General features: G+C 35.5%; 1 protein-coding gene and 2 long non-coding RNA genes across 3 annotated transcripts; 2 read left to right on the top strand and 1 right to left on the bottom strand.

Moving 5' to 3' along the window:
• The first annotated feature begins 36 nt into the window (after nt 1-36).
• Nucleotides 37-1,373, top strand: LOC132614922 (uncharacterized). The gene is made up of 2 exons (XR_009572505.1): nt 37-807; nt 891-1,373. It is a non-coding gene; the product is annotated as an uncharacterized LOC132614922 (long non-coding RNA).
• A 5,666-nt stretch (nt 1,374-7,039) lies between these two features.
• Nucleotides 7,040-10,114, bottom strand: LOC132614923 (uncharacterized). Its single transcript, XR_009572506.1, has 3 exons — nt 9,326-10,114; nt 7,924-8,018; nt 7,040-7,274 (listed from the first exon to the last, which is right to left on the bottom strand). It is a non-coding gene; the product is annotated as an uncharacterized LOC132614923 (long non-coding RNA).
• Nucleotides 10,115-14,718: 4,604 nt separating this feature from the next.
• LOC132615964 (uncharacterized) lies at nt 14,719-21,866 on the top strand. Its single transcript, XM_060330560.1, has 2 exons — nt 14,719-15,027; nt 21,633-21,866. Exons 1-2 carry the CDS (start codon nt 14,719-14,721, stop codon nt 21,648-21,650), a joined length of 327 nt encoding a protein of 108 aa, XP_060186543.1. The 3' UTR covers nt 21,651-21,866.
• The last annotated feature ends 361 nt before the right edge of the window (nt 21,867-22,227 follow it).

Below are 22,227 nucleotides of genomic sequence, written 5' to 3'. Positions count from 1 at the left end.
GACTAGCATTCCAGTAGTACACTCTGTATCGGGAAAGGTAACTGAAGGGCACGTGGATGAAAGAACTACACTGGAATTGGAATTTCTGCTTAGTTTATTTCATTGCAAGACATGCCTATATATACAAACAATAGTGAATTCAAAATAAAGAATAATGAAAAATATCCTATAGACATGTCTAATTTCTATTTGCTATACTATAACAAACTTTGTCCTATCTATAATTGAATCTTCCCATCACTATCTAAATATGCTTGTTGATCAAGATTGTCTTGATCGTGTGGCTCATGTGATTTTGTCAACTTTGGATGGTTGAGATGAAACCATTATTTGGGCTGGATTTTCATCAGCTGAAAATTGATGACATCTTTGGTCCAGAGTTGGATAATTCTTTGAGCCCAATGTTTTAAATGGCCCAATGCTATATTTCGTCTCTTTCTTCTTTTTGGTCATTCTGCTGTATTTCAATTTCCTTTCTTCTTCAACACATTTGGTAATTTGATAATTTCTACATCCCCCTTAAGTTGGAGGGGAATGAAATGATGCCCAACTTGCGAAGAACACCAAAATGTGCTGGTCCAGATAACGATTTGGTAAGCAAATCGACTAATTGATCTCGCGAAGGAAGGAATGAAAGAGAGATTAAGCAGCCAAGTATTGTTGTCGGATAAAATGGCAATCAAGATCCACATGTTTGGTTCTCTCATGAAAGACGGGGTTGCGAGCAATATGAATTGCAGCTTGACTATCAGAATGGATCGGAACTGGAAGAGATGGAGAAATGGAGAGATCTGCTAGCAATCATAAGTTCAGTTACCAATCTTCTCATAGATCGATACTCTGCCTCTGCAGATGATAATTAAATTGATGCTTGCCTTTTTAATTTCCAGGAAATGGGGGAACCGCCTAAACTGATGAAAAAACGACTGATTGATCTTCGAGTGTCTTTGTATGAAGCCCAATCAGCATCGCAAAAGGCAATCAAAGAGAATGAAGAATTAGAAGACATAAATAGACCTTGTCTAGGATTTTTTTCTCAGGTATTGTAGAACTCTTAAAGCTGCATTGAAATGACCAACACAAGGTTGCTACATATATTGACTTTAAGTCAATATAACAAAGGAAAGATCATGCCTTTTGTGTGTGAGATAGTTTAACTTACCTACTAAATGTCTATAAAGAGTAGGATCAGTTAGTAGAGGTCCAAAGAAGAAGAAACAGTAGGAAGATGAGAAACATCAAACTCATTAAGAAGGTCCAATGTGTATTTTCTTTGGCTGAGAATAGCACCTTGTGGTTCTCTAAGAATTTCTATCCTTAATAAGTGATGCAAGTGACCAAGATTTTTGATTTTGAACTCAGAATTAAGAAAATGCTTGAGACTAGTGATTTTAGAGGTGTGATTGCTTATAATGCGGATATCATCCACATATACAACAATGATAAAAATAAGATCCTCCGTGACTTCGAAGAACAAAGAATAGTCATTTAAATAAGCAACATAACCTTTGAAACTAAGTGCCCCTGCCAATCTAGCATACCATTGCCTAGAAGCTTGCTTCAGGCCATATAGAGATTTCCTTAGTCTGCATACTAAGTTAGGATTAGGAGAATTGAAACCTGAAGGAAATTTCATGTAGACTTCCTCATGTAGTTCACCATGCAAGAATGCATTATTGACATCAAACTGTGAGATGTCCCAATTCTTCTTGACTGCAATAACAATTAAACACCTTATTGTAGTCATCTTGATAACTGGGGAAAAGTCTCTGTATAGTCAACCCCCTCCTTTTGAATATCACCCTTGATAACCAACCTTACTTTTAATCTTTCAATAGTTCCATCAGAAATATGCTTGACCTTGTATACCCACTTACAAGGTAAAGCCTTTCTATTAGGTGGTAAAAGCATCATGTACCAAATATGATTGGATTGCAAAATGTCTACCTTATTAAGCATAGCCTGTCTCCAACCAGGGTGTTGAGAAGTCTGATAATGACTATTTGGTTCAGTAATGGAAGAAACTGAATGAAGTACGTGTTGGTTGGATGAAGAAAAAGTGTTAATAGGAAGAGTAGTGGGTTGAGTAGGAGTAACTAGACAAAAATCAGTGACATTACTGAGAAAGATGTTATTGCAGTAGTAATCTTGCAAATAACTAGGGTGAACACCTTTATTTGACCTACTGGATTGTATAGTAGAAGGTGCAATGGGTTGGTTAGCAGGGATAGGTGGGATAGATGGTGATGAAGGAGTAGAAGTATCAGGGAGAGTTGGTAAAGAGGTATTAGGAATGGAAGAATATGGGATATTTGGTGCAGAGGTGGAAGTATTAGGGATAGTTGGTGAAAGAGGAATAGAAGTAGAAGAATTTGGAGAGGAAGTAGATGAGGAAGTAGGAGTGGAATCTGAGGAATTAAATGTGGTATGAATGAGAGTGCAAGGTGTAGAAGTTGGATCATCTGATGTAACTGGAGGAAAAGAAGTAGGTGTGGAAAAGTGATGATGATGATCAGTGTTATCAAGATCAGGAACTGAAAATGAAGTAGAGTGATTGGTTGTAGAAGCAAATGGATAAATAGTTTCATAAAATATCATATCTCTAGAAAGAAAAATCTTCTTAGTAGCCAATTCCATAAGTTAGAAACCTTTCTGCCCATTTGGATAACCAATAAAAACACAAGCCCTTGTTCTTGGATCAAATTTAGTCCTGTTTTGTCTCAAAGTGGAAGCATAAGCCAAGCAACCAAAACATTTTAAAGAAGTATAACTAGGTGCATGCCCAAAAAGAACTTCATAAGGCGATTTGTGGTGAAGTACCTTAGAAGGAAACCTATTGATCAAATAAGTAGCAATCAAAATGCATTCACCCCAGTACTAAAGGTAGTTTAGATTGAAATAACAAAGCCCTTGCAATTTCCAGTAAATGTCTATGTTTTCTCTCAACTATTCCATTTTGTTGAGGGGTTCCTACATATGATGTTTGATGAACAATTCCTTGTGATTGAAAATTTTACCCAATTCCATAGCATTATCAGATCTGATTATCTTTACTTTAGTACTGAATTGCCTTTCTATCATGTGTAAGAAATTTTGTAAAGCTGAGAATGGATTTCCTTTTGTACTCAAGGGATAGGTCCATGTGCACCTAGTGTAATCATCAACTATAGTAAGGAAATAACTATAGTTGTTATAATTTGAAACTTTATATGGCCCCAAGTATCCACATGAATTAAATCAAACTTAGATGTAGAAGAAAATGACTGGTGAGGAATGGGAGTCTGGATTGCCTAGCTAAGGGTCAAATATCACAATAACAATCAGAAGAAGAAGGAGATTGAATAAAACTGATATTTCTCATTGATGAAAAGGGCAAATGCCCTAGCCTAATGTGCCACAGTTTAGTAAAAACACTTACACTATTACAACATAATTTAGAAACAGGAACTGAATTTAAACTTTTACTAGAAACATTGACATTAAGGCTTCCTAAAGACAGAAAATAAATATATTCTTGTGATAAAAAACTAGACTTAGATTGACTAGGCCGAAGAAGATAAAGTCTTGTCTCACCAAAAGCTTGTGGCCTCTTCAATAAAGGGCCTTGCAAGAGACACCCAAGGAAAGTGAATAAAACTGTAATAGAAAACTGACAACAAAATCTGTTAATTGATAAAAGATTATATCTAAAACTGGGCACATAAAGAACATTTTTCAAGATAAGACTAGGAAATATAGAAACCTGTCCTATATGAGTGACTGTAATGGTATGAGAATTAGGAAAATTGATGTTTAATGGTTTGTCAAGGGTTGTTAAAGACATGAATCCAGTGGAATCAAAACACATATGCTCAGAAGCACTTGAATCTATGATCCAGGTGCTTGAATTAAAAATTAAAAAACAAGTTCCAGAATATTTTGATATAGTACTAGCCACTACATTGCAATTGATTTATGAACCTCAAGTGGTTCCTGAACTTCCTTCTCCTAGCTTAACTTGTTTGATTATGTGCAAAACTTAAGCAACCTGATTCTTATTAAGGTGCTGGCTTATGAAATTCAGATCCTCATTGTTGTAAGCATTGGTTTTTTCTGTTTCTTCTGATGTATTGACTGCATTTCCCCTTTTGTTCACTTGGTTGTTGTCTCCTTGGTTGTTGTTTTTTTGATTTGTGAACTGAAAATCTTGTGGAAACCCTATCAACCTATAACAGTCATCCATAACATAACCTACCTTTTTGCAATAAGCACAAGACACATCAGGGTTATACTTACTTTTCTAGCCCTGTAGATGTTAGGTGGAAACTCTTGTCCCGCATTACCATTCCTCTTAAAACCAACATTAGATCTTTGGAAAGAACCTAATCCTTTTTGGATTTTTTTACCATTTCTGAAAGATTTTTGGGGTTGATTTACCACCATAAAAGAAGAAGAATCAGTGTTAACTAGAGGGTTCACATACACTTCCCTCTGATTCTCATCCTAGAGAAGGAGAGAATAAGCATGGTTGATAGAGGGCAAGGGGTTTAGCATAAGAATGTTTCCCCTTGCCTGTGAAAACACATCATTCAACCCCATAAGAAATTGGATAAACCTTTCATCATCTAGGGATTTCTGTAACTTATCTTTCCCTTCACAAGTACCAAGACAGCTACATTTAATGTTAGCATTTAGTGAATCTAGCTCATCCCATAATCTTTTCAATTTTGTGAAATATGCAGCAACATTAGAAGTACCTTGAGCTAATCCACTTAGTTGTTTTTGTAAGAGATATAATTTAGCCCCATTAGATTAGCAAAATCTGTGTTCAAGACTTGTCCAGAGCTCCTTAGCAGATCTGGAGTATATGACACTATCAGCTATGTCTCTTGACAAAGAGTTCAGCAACCACGATATAACCATGTCATTACATCTGCTCCATAGTTGAAAATCACTGGAATCTGTTGATGGTGCAATATGTGCACCTGTGATGAATACAATTTTGTTTTTAGCGGACAAAGCAATGAGAACAGTCTTCTTCCACCCTTGATAACCCCTTCCATCAAATGGATTATTAATGAATGCCATTCCTGGAGTATTAGAAGAATGTAGATAATAAGCATGGTTTGAATCAATGTTCCGAGTTGTCACATTCCTTTTTCGCGCCCTGAAGAACACGCAAGATTTATTATTAAAGGGTTTTTCCAATTGAAGTGACGGTTTTGAGTAGGGATTATTTTATTTGTAGAGTCGCCACTTGGAATTGAGTTTTGGTTTTCCAAGTCACCTTATTGAATCCCTAATAAAAAAGAAATGACTCTTTATTTTTGGTCTGTGAAAACAAAAGACCGAGTAAGGAATTCTGTTGACCAGGGAGAAGGTATTAGGCATTCCCCGAGTCCCGTGGTTCTAGCACGGTCGCTTTTATCGACTTGTAATTGGTTATAATTAATTCTTGGATAAAACGGGTTTTAATTGTTTTAAACTTAGGAGCGTGTATGCACACAAGGTCTTCCATTAATTATATTATTAGAGTGTCAAGGAGCGGGGTGGCCCACATGACTTTTCTTTAATTATATACATTTAACCAAGGAATAATTCTGTCCACATGGTCAACACAATTATTATTAGAGGGTCAAGGAGCGGGATGACCCACGTGACTTTTCTTTAATTATATGCATTTAACTAAGGAACAGGTCAGTCCACATGATCAACACAATTTAAGACATGCCTAAAGAGTCTTCCGTTAGAAACAGTTGTTTGTCTCTAAAATCCGAGACTTTATTATTAATTGGTTAATTTTCACTCTTTCGACAACGGGCTTTGAAACGTGTTCGCAACCCATCTCGCTCCCTCACAATTGATTTTTCCGCTCTTTTCTTTTATACTAGACAACGGGGTTTGAAATAATTCGCACCCATCTTGCTCAACTCACATTTATTAATTAACTAGTGTACTTCCCCGCGCTTCGCGCGGTCGAAAAGAATTTGTTTTACACATATAGAATCATAGATTTAATGAAAGAAAAATAAAAGATACAAAAAGTTTGTCATAAATAAATTAAAATATAGATAATCTCCACATTTAGCTTAAAATATTTATTTCTTCCGAGGGAATAAAATTTTACAGATAAATGCACAAAAAGTGAACACATGCTAATAAGCATAACAATTGTAGATGTACTGAAAAGCAAGAGAAATATATGGAGAAAAAAAAGATGAAAAAGGGCAATAATAACATAACATGTTTGTCGGTCTTAAACCTCTCATAAGCCAAGAATCATATTTATCTCTTTTTTTTTTTTTTTTTTTACTTTTCTCTATTTTTTTTTTTTGTAATTTCCCTTCTATTTTCAATGTATCTTTCTAATAATATTAAATGGCTCAATAATTAATACTCCACTTCTTCCTATTTTTTCTCCCATTTTTTTCAATTCTCAATTGCAGTATTTGGCTGTGCATTTAGTAATGCAATAAAGAGAGGTTCTGTCTGCAAAACAATACTTCCTCCTTTCACTTTTACTTGTCCATTATGAACTTTGTACATTCTTTAAGAAATAATAAATAAAGTTCATATTTTACCATGATACCCATATTAATTGGTGTATAATTGTATTGGATTTGAAAAATGATTTGGAATGAGTAATTAATGCCAAGGGCAAAACAGGAAAAATAATTTTTTTTTCTCTTGATATGCGAAAGTGGACAAGTAAAAGTGAAAATCTATTTTAGAATAGTGGACAATTAAAAGTGAACGGAGGGAATAGTTGCGTACTGTGTATTAGTAGTAACTCCTTTTTACGATTCAAAATTAAAACGGTTTTTGGTTATTTTACGAGTAATTGTATATTTATTAGCCATATATCATATTCAATAAGAATGTAGTAAAGTATACAAATGAAAAGTTTTCTATGCAACAGTTAATTACCATAATTATAAGAAGTTATGAGCCAATTATTAGTACTTTTTTGCCTCCCCTATTCTTTCTTCTACAAATTATGAACTTCTCTTCCAGATTTCATGCACAGTACAAATTATAAATGTTATACAAGCCCATTGACTTGACACAAATAAAAATATTAAAATTTCAAAAAATTACAAGTCGAAAAGTACGAAGTAAATCAATTTAAGAAAGCTAATGATATTTACATGCCGATCAATAAAATATTAAGGAATAATTTTAAAGCCAGCCATTTTTTTCTTCTTTAATACACAAAGATATTGAATACATTGTCCATAAAAAAATTATGAACACACGTGCTTGTTAGCCGTGAGCCTCTCTCTGATCACATCGACCTAAAATTTAAAAAAAAAAGTTCAAAAAGTTTATAGGAATGAATAGCTCAATATCTGGAAATATTTTACAGTTATAAATTGTCAATTTTTTTTTATGACGATTTCAAATTTAAAAAGCAAACTCGCATGTAGTGGTGCAAGGGGAATAGATCGGTAGGAATAGAAATGACATGGGAGTTTTTAAGAATTGTGGTAGCTTTTGTTTTGTCATTCTTTTTTTTTTCTTTAATCCCTTTTCGAATCTTTTATAACATTTATAATTTGTTGATTTGGTAGATCCTGTAAACAGATATATAGATACCAATCTATAAATCTGTCAAAAAAAATTCAATCCGACCCTAATTACATGTCACCAAATAAAATAAAAATTCATCCTGGTTAGAGTTAAAACCAAAGAAAAGCAACAATTGGACAATTTAAGACCTTGAGTTAAAAGGGAAAAAAATATACTCCTTCCGTCCCAAATTATGTGACTAATTTGACTTTTATGTTGGATTAAATCAACTAAGTATTATAAAATTGAAATATGGATATCTTCTCATGTCAATATGGCAAAATCTAGTTTCAAATTAAAATATTGATCAAACTTTACATAATTTAACTCTTAAGAGGCAAAAATATCACATAAATTGGGACAAAGGAACTATACCTTATCTAGCTTCTAAGAGTTTTGAGAACAATCATGTATTCGATGATGTAATGCTCTTCATACCAAATTATTTTAAAAGTCTCGTGAATCTTCTTCTGCAATCAAGACACAAAAGTAAAGATCTATTAGCTTACCCTAATCAAATAAGTCAGGTTGTACAATCAGAGAAAGCAATAGATATTATAAATGAAGATGGGAAGAAGATGATGAATGACGAAGAAATACGAAAATTAAAACTGACGAAAATTATAAACCCAACCATACATATGAGTTATGGAGGAAAAATTCTTATAATAAAGTATTATGTTTTCCACATATACACCTAAAGAAAAAAGATAGTGGAATAACACTTTACGGAAACAAAAACAGTAGGAATAGCTTTTAGAAAGAAAGAAAAAATGCGATCTTGGAAAATAAGAAACCAGCAACCCTTGAAATGGCTCATTCTTCTATTGCCAATAAAGAAATAGTAATATGCTGGAAACTTTTAAGCTTCTGGTAACAGTTAAATCGTGGGTTCATATGCTGGAAACTTTCAAGCTTCCCCTCATTTAATAATGCAATTATTTCCTTCTCAGTTAATTATGTAATTATTTAGCCACTTTTAAATATTTAAAAAACAGAAAAAATAGGAGAAAAAGGCAAAAAAACCACAAAAAAGATAAAGAGCAATGCTGGCCATAGAGAGGTGCCACATCACCTTGTCTATGCCTAGCTTTATATTATATATAGATTAGGCCTTAAATATTTGTTTAAGCCGACAAATGTTCTTTTTCGTGCTTAAGATCGATCCCCTTGCCCAGTTAAATGCATCAGACCAAATTAGACCGAATAAGGCATTTACAGAAACATAACTGGCAGAACGAATTGAACTAAGATAAATAAATGCAATATACCAGTGAGTCAAAATAAGACATGAGTTAATTACTATTAAATCTACATAACCAAATGATGTTATTTCCTCATTTATCAACCCCAGAGCTCTTTTTTTTTTTTTTTTTTTTGTTGTTGTTGTTGTTGTTCAAAAAATCGTTTGACAAATCCATATATCTTTCAGTTACCATTAAAGCCAATAGCCAATAAAAATGAGAACTTACATACACATGCAGACATTTAATATCAACTCAGATTGCATTTAACTCGCTAAAAGAGAGATGGAAAGGCATTCACAAAAAATCATAAAATTTCCCTTTATAAATGAAACAAATCTTAAACATTTAGAGTCCAAGTTATACTAACCCAGCTAACAAAGGTATTGTTTTAAATGAATTCTAAACATGGCAATCATTTTCACGAAAGAAGAATAACAAAACTAGTAGTTCAAGATAGCTTTCATGAATCAAAGTAAGAGAGTAAGATATATAAAAATGAACCTAAGAGAGTAAGATATATAAAAATGAACCTTTACAGCAGCCAAATGCCTTTAATATATTTGATGAATCTCCAAGTACATCAACAGAAACCTTTGTTCGGAAAAGATGAGAAAAATCGTGACAAAAGCAGGACCTTTAATGGAGTCCGACTTAAAATCAAAAATCACGTCGGCGACCTCGAACAAGAGACATTACCAACGGTGGAAATCCATATGGTGTTTGGTGGTAGCTATGGAGTTTTAAGAGCTTGTTTTCATGGCTATGGAGGTTTAAGAGTTGCTAGTTTTTGTGTGTATGAGCTATTGTGGTTGCTTAGTGTACGTAGTCTAGGTGCTTAGTCTAGAAAAAATGAAGAAGGACTTGTTGATTCATTTTTGTATGCAGCTGATTCTGTGTGTTTTTTAGTGTGTTGCGGCTGGATATTGATGATGTTAGAGTCTTACGGTTGCTGATGATGATGGACTCTAGGGTCCATTACGTTTCTATTTTTAGTTATTTATAGTGTGTCTAGATGTAGGGTTTTAAGTGTGCTTATTTTTTTCCTTTTTTCCAAAATGCCCATGTGTAAAAAAAATATCTTGGGAAGGAAGAATGAAATATTCCTTCCCAAAATGGAATGTGCTTTTTGTGTGGAAGAGTGAAATTTTGCCAAGTGGCAATACACTATTGGTTCTATTTTTGATTTTTAAGCGATAAAAATACTACTCCTAATTTAAAAAGCAAGATTAAAAATACTCCGTTACTCGATACTCTTTTATTACAATCTTTAAAATTGGAAATTAACTAAAATATAAAAAAAAAATGTATTTTTTGGTAAATTTTCTTGCTTTTGTCACAAATGAAAACAAAACTTATATTATAATTTTTTTTTTCATACATTCCGGGAGGGTCAGAAATCACGTGTCTACACCAGTACCAGTGGAAGTTTGTCCTGCAGTGACATTAGCTGGGAAATTTTCCCTGTTATTAGACATGACTGATGTGTTGTATGAGTTTGATTAGAGATGATTTAGAGCTTTTGCTCTGATACCATGAAATAAAACACTGGAATTGGAAATTGTTTGCTTGTTTATTTCATTGCAAGACATGCCTATATATACAAACAATAGTCAATTCAAAAATAAAGAATAATGAAAAAATCTTATACACTTGTCTAATTTCTATTTGTTATACTATAACAAACTTTGTCCTATCTATAATGAAATCTTCCCATAACTATCTAAATATGCTTATTGATCAAGATTGTCTTGATCGTGTGGCTCATGTGATTTTGTCAACTTTGGATGGTTGAGATGAAATCATTATTTGGGCTGAACTTTGATCAGCTGAAAATTGATGTCATCTTTGGGCCTGAGTTGGATAATTCTTTGAGCCCAATGTTTTAAATGGCCCAATGCCATATTTCGTCTCTTTCTTCTCTTTGCTCATATCTGCTGCATTTCCGTTTCCTTTCTTCTTCAACACATTTGGTGATTTGATAATTTCTACAGTGGATGGCTACTCAATCAGTGTCTCGGGCCTCTTTCAGTAACTACATGTGCAGATATGGGTTATCAAGTGTTCACTCAATTACCAACGTCTGAAAGCTAGAAATCATTTAAACAACCAACACTAAGGGGTATAGCAAGCACCCGCGGACCGCAATTAATGATGAACATCCATGATGCTAGCAAGCTGGTGCTTTCAACATTTTTCATTTTGAGCCTTGATTAGCAGAAGACCAGTGAAAAATGATTGAGCTGTAATCTTGTAATGTGTACTTAACTCTCAACTATCGGGATGTAAAGTCATGAAATATGACTACTATAGACTTCAGTTATACTGATTATTAGCATCGTTTGCTCACTTGCTGCAATAAATGTTTGATCATATTGTGATGCATAAATGGCAGGAGCCCATCTCAATTATTCCATCAAATATAGTTATTAATACATTTTCTGTAGGGAAAGAGAACAAATCAAGCTCGAGATAATGTAGCAAGAGTTTTGGAGTTATTCAGATCTTAAAAAAAATAGCTTAGATGGAGGCTAATAGGTTGAACGCATTGGAGAGAGCTGGTTCTCGAACGACTCATATCAAGTCTACTCGATTGGTTTTACATATAGCCCGATAGAAGTTTCTAAGTTATTATATCCTTTCCCCATTGTTCATGAGAGGTAAAAATATCACTGAATGCTTAAAATTGCCTTCATCTTGAACGACTTATAAATATGCTAATTTTTCACTCTTTTGCCAAAATTGAATGCTTTTTTTCCGTTAACTTCTTAATTTCTTAAACACTAAACTTTGTCGAACTATATATACCTCAATGGTCATTTGATTGTTGCAGAGAGCATCTTCGACATTGTTGAAGAGAGGACAAGCTTAATTAAAGTATATTAAACTATAGTTGGTTAAATATAATGATCACTTTTATAACTATAGCATCGGTACGTCTACCAAAGACAATCATGTATTGATATTATGGACAACAATTTTCGGTGATCAACAACTCCGTGTTCTCAACCACCGAGTGACTGATGATGTCACCAACTTGCGAGTAGTCGCGAGTGGAGAAGGAACGGCAAAAGCGAACACTGTGCGGAATAATAGCAAACTGCGGCTGTGATGGTAATAACGAGTTGAGAAAGTGATTGTGGCGGCGGTTGTAGTGATTGGAAGGGTTTGAGGACATAAGTAGTCATCCAGTAAAAATATTGATAACCGGATGACCACAGAAAATCAAAAAACATATTGTTGCCAAAATGTATATTATACACAATATATACATTTATTATATACTTCATATATACACTTTTGTACAATATATATACACATTATATATATATATATATATATATATATATATATATATATATATATATATATATATATATATATATATATATATATATATATATATATATATTTTATGTATACTTTGTGTATAATAAATGTATAATCAACGTATACTCAATGTATAATGTATACACACTATATATTTATAAAATTATTACACACACATTATACATATTTGGGGATATTTCTTGAAGGAAAAAACTGAAAATCTCGATCTCAGCGAGGATTGATAAACGGGTGTTGAAATTTGTTGATGAGTCGATCTTTTTGAAAATCAAGTCTCTAAAATTGACTTGCTAGTACGTGGCAGAGAAAGAAGAATGAGTTGTGGCTTTTAATGGTGTTTCAAGGTGGTTGAAGCGATGAGAGTGGTGTCACTGGTGGTTGATGGCAGTCTCAGGTGGTGAGACGAGCGAGGTCACCGGTGTCGCCTCTGTTTTTGTGTTGCTGTAAAAACACCGTGTCCATTACTCCAGCCAATAGTAAGCTCTGGGCTACAACAAGAGAGGAAAGAGAGATATCAAAATGGAGATGAGGACGGCGGCTGGTGGCTTGTCGGCGCCAGCATTGGGCGAAGAGACATAGGAGAGGAAAGAGGAGAGCGTTAACTGGCTGCCAGAACAGAGATGAGAAAGTGGGGGGGGGGGGGGGGTGTGAAAATTTAAGGTTTGCCTATAACTTGTCTTTATTTTGGACCTAAAGTGTATGTCAGGTTATATAGTCCAAAGTTGGGTCATTTAAAATGCTGACAACTACACCATGTCTTTTTCCCTCATCCATTCTCATTCTTGCCGAGAAGTGGACACTCTTTTTGAACCGGAGGGAGTATTTTATTACATTTTTATGTGATTACATTTATTATTTTTGTAATTTTCCGTATATAGTCCGCTTCTCGGCAAAAACATTTTATCTCACTCTACGGTTTGAGACCTAATTTTATCTCACTCTACGGTTTGAGACCTAATTTTCCGTATATAGTCCGCTTCTCGGCAAAAACACTATGAGTAGTTTTTTGAAAATATTTTTACGTCTGCCAGTGAGGCGTAAGCCCCGAGGCACGGGGTGTAAGCCCCATGGGGTTTTAATGTTTAGTATTTTATAAAATGATATAATTATAATAAATACTTTTAAATAGGTGAAATAGTGTAAAAAATTGAAGAAAACTATAAATAAGTGATATATATATATATATGCTCCATCCCCACAAAAAAACTAATTAGAGCAATCTATTATATGCTACTTACAAGTACAAGTGACTGCTCATTACTTTTTTGAGATAGTAGAAGACAAGATAAATAATTGGAAAAGAATATATATTAGACATTCTAGCAATAAAAAAAGGTGTTGACTTTTAAATTTAATGTTTCAGTTCCTTTTTAAAACATTTGAGTAATTACATGTTGACTTTTGAGAATTTGGGCATTATATTAAGGACTTATTTAACAAATTTCATTTTAGTTTGAAGAAGTTTTCTGGGCTTACGCCCCAACACGCCCCAACAAAAAAAACTCGCCCCAAACGCCCGGGCGTACGCCCCGAATTGTTGGGCGTACGCCTTTGGAGACTTTCGCCCCGACCCATCGCCCCGGGGCATTTTTGGTACGCCCCGAAAACGCCTTTTAAAACACTGATTTTGATAAGCCTGGGCCTCGTGGAACTAGTCAAGCAATATCCAAACACATTTTGTAGAATTTTCTTTGGATGAGTTTAGGGACTTCCAAACAACTATACAATTCCTGAAAAGCTGAATATTTTTGAAAATAAAATATAAACTATAAAAGCAATTGTCAACTTTAGCCTTGAACTCTCAAAACAATATTTATTTTAGGATAAACTTTTTTGAGCTAAAACTAAAGTTAAAATGGGATGGAGAAAGTACTCCCTCTAGTTCAAAGAGGGAGTAATATTTTTCACTCACCAACTAAGCATAAAAAATATCCTATCCATTTATCAAACGCACTCCGAAGCCGACTAGATCAAGTATTTGAATACAATCGTCAAAAAGCACCTGACAACTTTATTTACCCATAAAATTTCAACTACATGGCATTTGACTCATTAATTTTGGAGTATATTTTTAATAAATAGTTGGTGATAGTTCAAACACAAACACATGATAAACTTGCAAAAAAGATACTTTAGGTGCATTATTTTACCATTATCTCAAATTGTTTTTTTTTTTTGGATAAACCGAGGGACTTTAAAGAACTATATTCCTCCTGTCCCAATTTGTTTGACACTTTTCACGTTTCGAGAGTTAAGCTTTTTAAGTTTGAACATAGAATCTTTAAATTTTTCGAAATAAAATTTACATATTTGGAAACTACGTAAAAAGTACTATAAGTAACCGTAATTAATAATTTAAAATATTTAAAAGACATGTGAAAAAATTTCAGTCAAAGAACAACTCGTTTCACTCTCGAAAAGCAAAAGTGTCAAACAATTTGGAAGAACACTCGTTTGACTCTCGAAAAGACAAAAGTGTCAAACAAATTGGGGAAGGATGGAGTACAATTCTTAAGTAGTAGAAACTATAAATACCCAACCCATTCACCACGTTTTTTGTCAACCAACATAACGAACCATGAGAGTAAACGTAGCACCATCCTCCTCCACCAATTCCCAGGCAGTTTTTCCGGTTAACCGGAGTTCCAACATCGCCATACTTCTTCCAAATCCTTTTATTCTACACTGCAAGAAAACTAAAGGGTCCATATTTTCTCGCAGGAAAGTCAGAGCTATTACTACAGGTAGCAGAATTGTAGGTGCTCATGTGGACATGAAGGAAGCAGAGAAAAAGAGAGGTGGTGAAGTGAGAATAGTGAGTATTGTTGGAGAAGCTAGTGTTAGTCCTCTTAAGTCTGCTCCTTGGCTTGATGTTATGCTTCACACTGTGAGTATTTTCCAACTCCAATTACTTTCTTCCACTCCAAATCTGTATACAGAGGTAAGCATGTTTAGAAATATATATATTACTCTCTCCATCTCAATTTTATGTGATGGAGAGAAGTGTTTGAATAGATATGGAGTTTAAAAGAAAAACTAAGACTTTTAAAACTTGTAAATAAAGACAGAGAAATTTCTATAGCTATAAATTATCTCATTAAAGATTAAATAGGAAGTTTGAAGCTAAATCTTCACTCACTCTGTCCCAATTTGTGTAACGCTTTTCACTTTTCAAGATTCAAACTTCTTAATTTTGACTGTATATTTGGACATAGAATCTGTAAAAAGTACTACAAGTTGTAATTAATAATTTAAAATGTTTAAAAGTCATATAAAACAAATGCAGCCATAGAATACTTCATTTGACTCTTTGAAATCCAAAGACCGTCACATAGATTGGGACCGAGGGAGTACTAAATATAGAAAGATGCCATTCTTTTTGAGACTGACTAAAAAGGAAAGAGCGTTAAATAAATTGGGATGGAGGGAGTAATACATATTGTTATAAAGAAGTAGTGGCTATGTTTTGATATTCCATATTGTTTAATTTAAAATCTTCAATCTGGTGCTTGGGAATTTTTGAGAAAAATTAGTGTACTTTTTTCTCTTGTGTAATTATGAGTACTTAGTTTCATGTGTTTCAACAAGGAATATGAAGTGGTTTAGCTCATCTTGTTTTAGTCTAGCTTACTATATTAGATTGCACGTTCTGTTAGGGATTGATGTTGGGCTGTCAAATATTGAAAAATAGGTATGTGTTCATAGAAAATAATGATTTTCCTAAGTTTGCTAACGTAGCATACAATAAGGCAGTTCTATTCAAATTACTTTGGGCAGCTGAAATTGTCTCAAAGTCTAGTGTTTTATAAACAATGTAAAGGTTGAAGATTCTAAGGACCTTATCCACTATTTTCTTTTTAAATACTTAACACATTTGTAGAGGAAGAGGGACATCAGTTTATAAGGAATCATAGTTTTCTGGAGTAAATGAGACCAACTATGTTTTACCAAGTGCTGGTCTTGAAGAGTTTGTGGATGTTAGAAGTTATATTTTTTTTTTTCCCTGTGTGTAGGGCGTAATTTCTGATTGTTTCTTTGACAGTTAGAACAAGGGTGTTTTCATTTCCACCTATTCTTTTCAATATTCAAATTGGACAGTAAAAGTGGAAGCTTCACAAGTTAAAGTAGGCCTTTTCAGTAAAATAGAAACAAGAAACTAAACAACGGGACAAAATATTTGTTCATATTACTAGTTGATAGACTGCTGAAGTTCTGTTTTGGTGTGATGGTGAGCAATATCTGCTGCTGGTTCATCTATTTAAAGGAAACGGAACTTATGAGATTCTCAGTATAACTAGATAATCTGGCAAATGGAAACATTCTAGTTACCAGAGAAAAAGAAAGCGAAAAGCAATTATGTAGATGAAAAGGGAAGAAATATGTAATGTGCATCAACAGCTTTTATATTGTGTAAAAGGTGCATTTTTTTCTCAAAAAACTTTTATATTGTGGAAAAACTTGATGACCAATCACTTACGAAAATTGACTGGCCTCGTATACTTTCTGTTAGAGACTTACCTTCTTTTAGAGACTTTCTTTAATATGAAAGAGACTCCTGCTCATTGTAGTATTCCCCCAATCAGAGGCGGATGGAGCTCTATAACTTGGGGTTCAATTAAACCTCAAACTTTTGATGCGGGGTATAAATTTATGTGTCAAAATTTTCTAAAATTACTATAAAGAGTAAATATGAATTCATAACTTTAGAAATATAATGGGTTAGTGCTAAAAATTTAAGATGTTAAACCCCTATAATTTAAATTCTAGATCCGCCTCTGCCCCCAATGCTATTAACAACTCTCTCCCTTCTCTGTGTACGCCATTATGCAGATACATTAGTATACATTACAGTAGAAATAGCTTGTGAAGAAAATTGCTTCCCTTTACAGTTATGAGAATATACATATGCGGTTGTACTTTGTTGATGATATTGTACTTTGTTTCCTTTTATAAATGCAAGGCAACAACAACAACAACATACCCAGTGAAATCCCACAATGTGGGGTCTGGGGAGGGTAAAGTATACGCAGACCTTACCCCTATCTCGGAAGATAGGGAGGTTGTTTCCGAAAGACCCTCGGCTCAAGAGAAAACACGACGAGAAAAAGGTCAGATAAGGACAAGCAGTTCAAAGCAAAATTAAAACGAAACTAAAGAAACGGATAAGTCATGATAGAGCAGTCTGACAAAAGGAAACAGTAGTTACCACAAATAATAAATAAGATAATCGAAGTATAAGAAACAACATATAGTAGCAAGAATCAAAGGACTATAGACTATAGATCAAAACTACGACTACCTACTAGCCTTCTACACTAATCTGAGTTCTCCATACCCTCCTATCTAAGGTCATGTCCTCGGTAAGCTGAAACTGCGCCATGTCTGTCTAAGCACCTCTCCCCAATACTTCTTCGGCCTACCCCTACCTCTTCTGAAACCATCCATAGCTAACCTCTCACACCTCCACATTGGCGCATCTGTGTCTCTCCTCCTCATATGCCCAAAGCATTTCCGTTATTAATTCTTTTGATATGGTGGATGAAGCGGTGGAGTTCAAAATGGAAGAAGAATGCTTAGGTGAAGCATTGTCGGCCATCTTGGTAAATTTTGATGCAGAAGAGATGGAGGGATATATTGAGACGATAAACTCACTCACCGGTTTGAGTTCTTACTCTTATAAGCCCAAGATATTGTCTATTGATCTAGAGAAGTGAACAACTCCTCCGAAAAAACCTTCAATTATTGAGTCACCAAAGTTAGAACTCAAGCAACTTCCATCCCATCTTAGATATGAGTTTCTTGGAGCAAATAGTACTCTCCCAGTTATTGTGTCATCACTTCTGAATGAGGGCCAGACTCAAAGACATCTCGCAGTCTTGAGGAAACATTTGAGGGCCTTGGGTTAGACTATTGCAGACATCCGGGGGATTCCCTCCGGAATTTGTGAGCACCGAATTCAGTTGGAAGGGGAAAGTTCACCAAGTGTTGAGCATCAGATAAGACTGAATCCACCGATGTAAGCGGTGGTAAAGAAAGAGATTATTAAGTGGCTAGATGCTGGGGTGGTTTACCCGATTGCCAATAGTCCATGGGTGAGTCCAGTTCAATGTGTACCAAAGAAGGAGGGCATTACTGTTGTCCCTAATTCGAAGAATGAGTTGATACCAACACAAATTGTCACCGGTTGGAGAGTTTGCATGGACTACAGGAAGCAAAACACTGCATCTTGCAAGGACCATTTCCCTATGCCTTTTATTGATCAAATGCTTGATCGGCTAGCCGGAAGGTCTTATTATTACTTCTTAGATGGGTACTCTGGGTATAATCAAATCAACATTGCGTTGGAAGACCAAGAAAATACTACTTTCACTTGTCCCTATGGGACATTCGCTTTCAGCAGAATGCCATTTGGTCTTTCCAATGCCCCAGCTACTTTCCAGCGATGTATGATGTCCATATTCTCCGATATGGTGAAAACATTTCTTGAAATATTCATGGATGATTTCTCCATTGTGGGATATTCATTCGATGAGTGTTTAGACCATCTTGATCGGGTGTTACGAAGGTGTGAAGAAACAAACCTTGTTCTTAATTGGGAAAAGTGTCATTTTATGGTAAAGGAAGGAAATGTCCTTGGCCATAAGACTTCCGAGAAAGGGATTGAAGTTGACCAAGCTAAGATCGATGTGATTTCAAAACTCCCTCCAGCCATCTCAGTTAAGGGGGTTCGGAGTTTCTTGGGGCACGCTGGATTTTATAGAAGGTTCATCAAAGACTTCTCAAAGATTGAAAATCCAATATGCAAACTTTTGGAAAAGTAGTTGAATTTCAATTTTGATGAAAAGTGCATTGTTACACCCCGTAACTTCGGTACGTTGAGATTCGTGAGGTATTATCTATTCAATTGCAGACATCGGAGTTATTGTCGAGAAGATACAAGATCATAGGTGTTATAGGAGGATTGGAAAACCAGTGAACTAAGGAGATCAAGCTTCCGAGGCTTTGAAGGAAAGTTGGGCAAGAATATGTTTTAGTATATTAAGAGTTTTGAAGTGAAACAAAAGTCTAAAGTGAAGTTTGGGAAGTCTAGTTTCCAACTCAACAAACCACTCCCCAATCGGACATCGGGGTAAGGAGATATGGACGTTACAAGTCGGTCTGGAAAACCAGGAAAATAGTTTGCGCGAACGCACCAGGGAGTGGCGCGAACGCGCAGAAGGCCAAGGGCCAATACAACGCGAACGCGCTGAACAAAATTTGAGGCTCAGAGTCAGGATGGAGGTTATATTATAAGAATGTAATAACAACATATATGACATCTGGAGACCATATGGGGTGAATTGGTTCATATGGCACTAGACGAAAAGCCCTCGTTGCGGCAAGCTAAGCGGGGCCCACACACTGGAGTTTTGTAAAGGACATATGAAGAGACATACGAGTAGTACATGGAAAGTTGATCAAGTCCTAAGAAGGACCCTTAAGCCAAATATGGGAATAAGCCCTCCAAAAGGACGATTTAAGGAAACGTTTTCGGATGATCTGACTTGGAGGGGCCAAACCGATATTATAAGTTTGGAATTTGGAAAAACACAAAGAATGAAAGTTGTAGATAATTGAATTATATTTCCAACCATAGGTCGTGGGTTCTCACACGATATCGGGATCAAGAGTTATGACCTTTTTACCGAAAGAACGCGCAGTCAGAAAAAACTGGTCTGCGCGAACGCGCCCAAAGGTGGCGCGATCGTGCTGAACGATTTCAGGGTCGGTGCAGGCAGATTCTGGAGCTCTATTTAAAGGGGCCAAGCCCCCATTTTCTTCACAAAACACCTCAAAAACCTCTCCAAAATTCTGGAGAGTTCTCCCCAACTCCCCAAACCAAATTTTAGCCCAAACCAGGTATAATTCCCAAATTTCGGTCCAGACGGCGTATAGTTGCAACTACGAAATTGTGTATTAATGCGCTGTGGCTTAAGGTCAAGGTGGAGGAGTGAAGATATAACATTATTATCGAGATAAAGGTATGCATCTCTTGCTATTAACGTTAATCTTAATTTATTTACGGAGAAGGAGTTGATAAATTGTTGTAAATTAATTCTGTTGGTGAAAATATGGGACGAACACCATATGGGATGTTCTATGGAATAATTTGATATGGGAAATGATGTTATTGATGTTGGTCTTGTTATTGTTGTGTTAGTTGTTGAATTGAGAATTCGGGCTGGGCATATAAACAGGGGAGATGCTGCCCGATTTTCGGCAGAATATAGAATAGTATAATTTGAAACTTGGTACAAGTGTGCGATGCAGAGGCTAACGTTATTGTGAATCCTCTTAAATGTAGACTTACGAGCTCGGACACATAAGCGTAGCCAATAGGAGGTTGAACAGGTATGTTAAGGCTCGTCCCTTTCTTTCAAAGGCATGATTCCTACGTTATGATTTCATAAATGCTTCCATAGCCTCTTTGTTTTCAAAAGTTAGAAGTCTGTGATTCCAAGGCACGATTCCTTTCGCGATAACCCGTAAATGTTTTCCCAAAATGTCCGCATTTTTCCAAAACAGAGGTTTATGATTTTGTAAGCTCTTATGACAACAAGGGTGGACATGTTTTTATCATGATTCTTAAAAGTTCCCTACAATACTAAAGATGAGATGTTTTCCATAATGTCTTTATCCTCAAATGTTAAAGTTTCATGATTCCAAGAGTTTCTTATGACGCTGAAGATGAGTATGCTTTATAAGAATAAAGAAGATGAGATGTTTTCTATGATGCGCATGATGACGATGATTTTGATTCGACAAGTTCCAAAGCTTATGATTTTAATGCTATTATGAGATTATCGAGTTTATTTCATGATTTCCTTGAGTTGCTCATTGTTGTTGGCCTCACCTCATGAATTGTTCCTTCGAGGTGAGATATATCGATGATGATTATTTCATAATATAGATCGGAGGTTACCGACTTTACGTCACTCCGATAGAGTTGTAGCTTTCACTTGGGCTCTCATGCATGCTTTATAATTATGTATGTATTTTAATAACACCGTGCCTACATGGCCGGGCAGTATAACACCGTGCTTACATGGCCGAGCAGTATAACACCGCGCCGTCCAATAGGCGGCCGGGCAGACACACCACTGCTGTGGGCAGTTTATGATTACCCCGGACGCGGGAGGCCTGGACGCGGGCTAATGATGATCACACCGTGGCTAAATGACCGGGCAGCATTACACCGTACCTATATGGTCGGGCAGTTTATTTGCAAATATTTATATATTTTTCGAAAGAAAGCTAGCATGCATGGCATCCGTCCTAAGAGGCACTCATATGTACAGGTTATTCTTTTATCTTACGATATGCTCTATATTTCCCTTCGGCTATTTTTCATACTTTATATCCCTTATTATGTTACTATTCATGCCTTACATACTCAGTACATTGCTTGTACTGACGTCCCTTCCTGTGGACGCTGCGTTTCATGCCACGCAGGTGTATACAGATGAGTAGAGGATATTGCTAGAAGATGTTCCAGCTGGATTGGCGTGCTTCATTTCCTTCCGGAGTGTTGCCGAGTCAGAGTATCTATGTTATGGTATATAGCATGTTAGAGACTTTGCAGACAGAGTCACGTGTATAGCATGTCAGTCTTGTAAGTGGCTCTGCAAGTCGATGTATCATTATGCATTATCTTACAAGTTTCATATGATTATAGATTTTACTTGATTTGAGAACGACAAAAAAAAATATTTTTGGAAAGCTTTCATTATGCATTTCATTTCGTGATTTAAGAGTCCAGTGAGATTATGAACATAGTGAGAACTAGCGGGTTTTCTCGGCTCTAAGTAAGGGGTCGGGTGCCCATCATGCCCTATCAGGAATGGGGTGTGACATGCATCAAGGCATTTGAAGAGTTGAAGCTGAAATTGGCTTCAGCCCCTATTGTTGTGTCTTCGGATTGGTCTCTACTTTTCGAATTGATGTGTGATGCTAGTGGTCTTGCTATTGGCGCTGTGCTTGGTCAAAGGATCAACAAAATATTGCACCCAATTTATTATGCAAGCAAAACGCTGAACGACGCTCAAAT

The sequence above is a fragment of the Lycium barbarum genome, chromosome 10 (genome assembly GCF_019175385.1).
Source record: "Lycium barbarum isolate Lr01 chromosome 10, ASM1917538v2, whole genome shotgun sequence".
NCBI lineage: Eukaryota > Viridiplantae > Streptophyta > Magnoliopsida > Solanales > Solanaceae > Lycium > Lycium barbarum.
The sequence above is the reverse complement of the archived record's forward strand: the minus strand, read 5'-3'. Positions and strand labels throughout refer to the sequence as shown.

What these genes read in the sequence shown, in the direction of transcription:
- LOC132615964 (XM_060330560.1), top strand. Translation starts at nt 14,719, where the DNA reads ATGAGAGTAAACGTAGCACCATCCTCCTCCACCAATTCCCAGGCAGTT.